This window comes from Octopus bimaculoides, chromosome 20 (assembly GCF_001194135.2).
Source record: "Octopus bimaculoides isolate UCB-OBI-ISO-001 chromosome 20, ASM119413v2, whole genome shotgun sequence".
NCBI lineage: Eukaryota > Metazoa > Mollusca > Cephalopoda > Octopoda > Octopodidae > Octopus > Octopus bimaculoides.
In genome coordinates, this window is record NC_069000.1 from 41074021 (window position 1) to 41075795 (window position 1775).

Below are 1775 nucleotides of genomic sequence, written 5' to 3' on the forward strand. Positions count from 1 at the left end.
ATATATATATATATATATATATATACATATATATATATATTCATATACGGACATATGTGTATATATGCACACACACCCACACACACACACATATATATTCTTCTGTATGCATATTTATATTTATTCATTCGTAAGTGTATGAATTACAGATAGTTATGACTGTAATTCTATAGATTTGTGCGTTTAATATATTCATACATCTATGTGTTTGTGTCTGTCTATATATAATAATTACCTATATTACGTACGTGTCACAAGTATGAATATAAACACACATGCGCACGCACATACACCCAGATACAATCACATGTAATTTGCAAACATACACTTAAGCATGTGTGCGCGCGTGTGCGTGTTTTTGTCTATTTTTTTATCTCTATTCAGTATTCTACAAATCAACATTATATACAGTTTGTATACACTGACTACTTCTATTTCTTTTACTCTTGTACTGTCGACACTACTACTGTTGTTATTCTGCTACTTATGTCACTGCTCCTCTTCACTTTCTAATATACTTTTCACTAGAATAACATAAAGAATATCTCCCACATTCTGTCGACCAGTTTGTAGTCATTACCCATGGTATAATAGGCTATGGATTGCGTGTCATTACCCATCGTCTGTGCGAGTATCTTACTCCGCATTATCATAACCGGGTCCAAAATATTAAGTGAATTCGGAGATGGACATGGTATTATTTCAAATGGACTTCCTAGGCAAGGGCAAGCAAGTGGTCTGGTTGACTGACAAAGACGGTACTTTAATTGTAATCTAACACAAGGGACTGCAACAGTTACAAAAGCGGACCAATTCCTTGAAACACCACAGTATTTGCAAAAATCTATATCTGGTAAAGAAGAGCACTGGACCGTCGACCTTGAAAGATAAAGAGAAGAGAAATAGATATACATCATAAGGGTAAACGAGAAGAAATAAAATTTACGAAATCCAAATATTAAAACCATCAATAATAACAACAACAGCAGCAAGATGCTGATCTGAAATTACATAAAAAGATGTTCAGTCATGACACAACAAATCTATCACTGGACGATACAACAACTCTGTTCATTCCAGAAACTGGAATATACGGAAATTCTTTTATTTTATTGTTTCTTCTTTTCTATTCTAGGCACCAGCCCGAAATGTTTGGGGAGGGGGCCAGTCGATTAGGTCTACCCCAGTATGTAACTGGTATTTAATTTATCGACCCCGAAAAGATGAAAGGCAAAGCCGACCTCGGCGGAATTTGAACTCAGACCGTAAAGACAGACGAAATACCGCTAAGCATTTCGCCCGGCGCGCTAACGTTTCTGTCAGTTCGCCGCCTTTATGGAATATAAAAGAATTGTTCGTTTCAGGCAATGCAGGTAAATACAAAAGCCACATATATAGAAAATATCAGTAGTATAAATAAGGCAAAAAATATTGCAGAACATAATATAAACCAAATTACAGGAAATTGTCAATCAGATATAACAACCTAAAGCCGTATACAACATAAAGCAGCTGAAAAGTCGTTGTTCATCACATAAATCATACGACAAACTGTAAAACACGAACCAAACTAATTAACAGCATCAATATCCCAAATACCGGCTACAACATACCGTTTATATGTAATCACATTCCAATAGCAAACTCACATATCAAACACTTCAAAAAATATTCACTGAAACCTGTACAAAACATAAGATTTTTAAACTGTTCCACACTATTCTATCAGATACTAGAAAATACTTTTTTTCAATAGGTGTGGTGGGTGACAATTG

At 34.8% G+C, this 1775-nt stretch overlaps 1 protein-coding gene across 1 annotated transcript in view; it reads right to left on the reverse strand.

The window, feature by feature from the left end:
* Positions 1 to 29: 29 nt before the first annotated feature.
* The window catches only part of LOC106877966 (heme peroxidase 2), a 12794-nt gene continuing 11048 nt past the window's right edge, over positions 30 to 1775 (reverse strand). The window contains exon 5 of the mRNA XM_014927044.2: positions 30 to 879. Within this exon, the coding sequence (XP_014782530.1) occupies positions 525 to 879 (355 nt within the window). The 3' untranslated portion in view covers positions 30 to 524. The remainder of the gene's footprint in view (positions 880 to 1775) is intronic.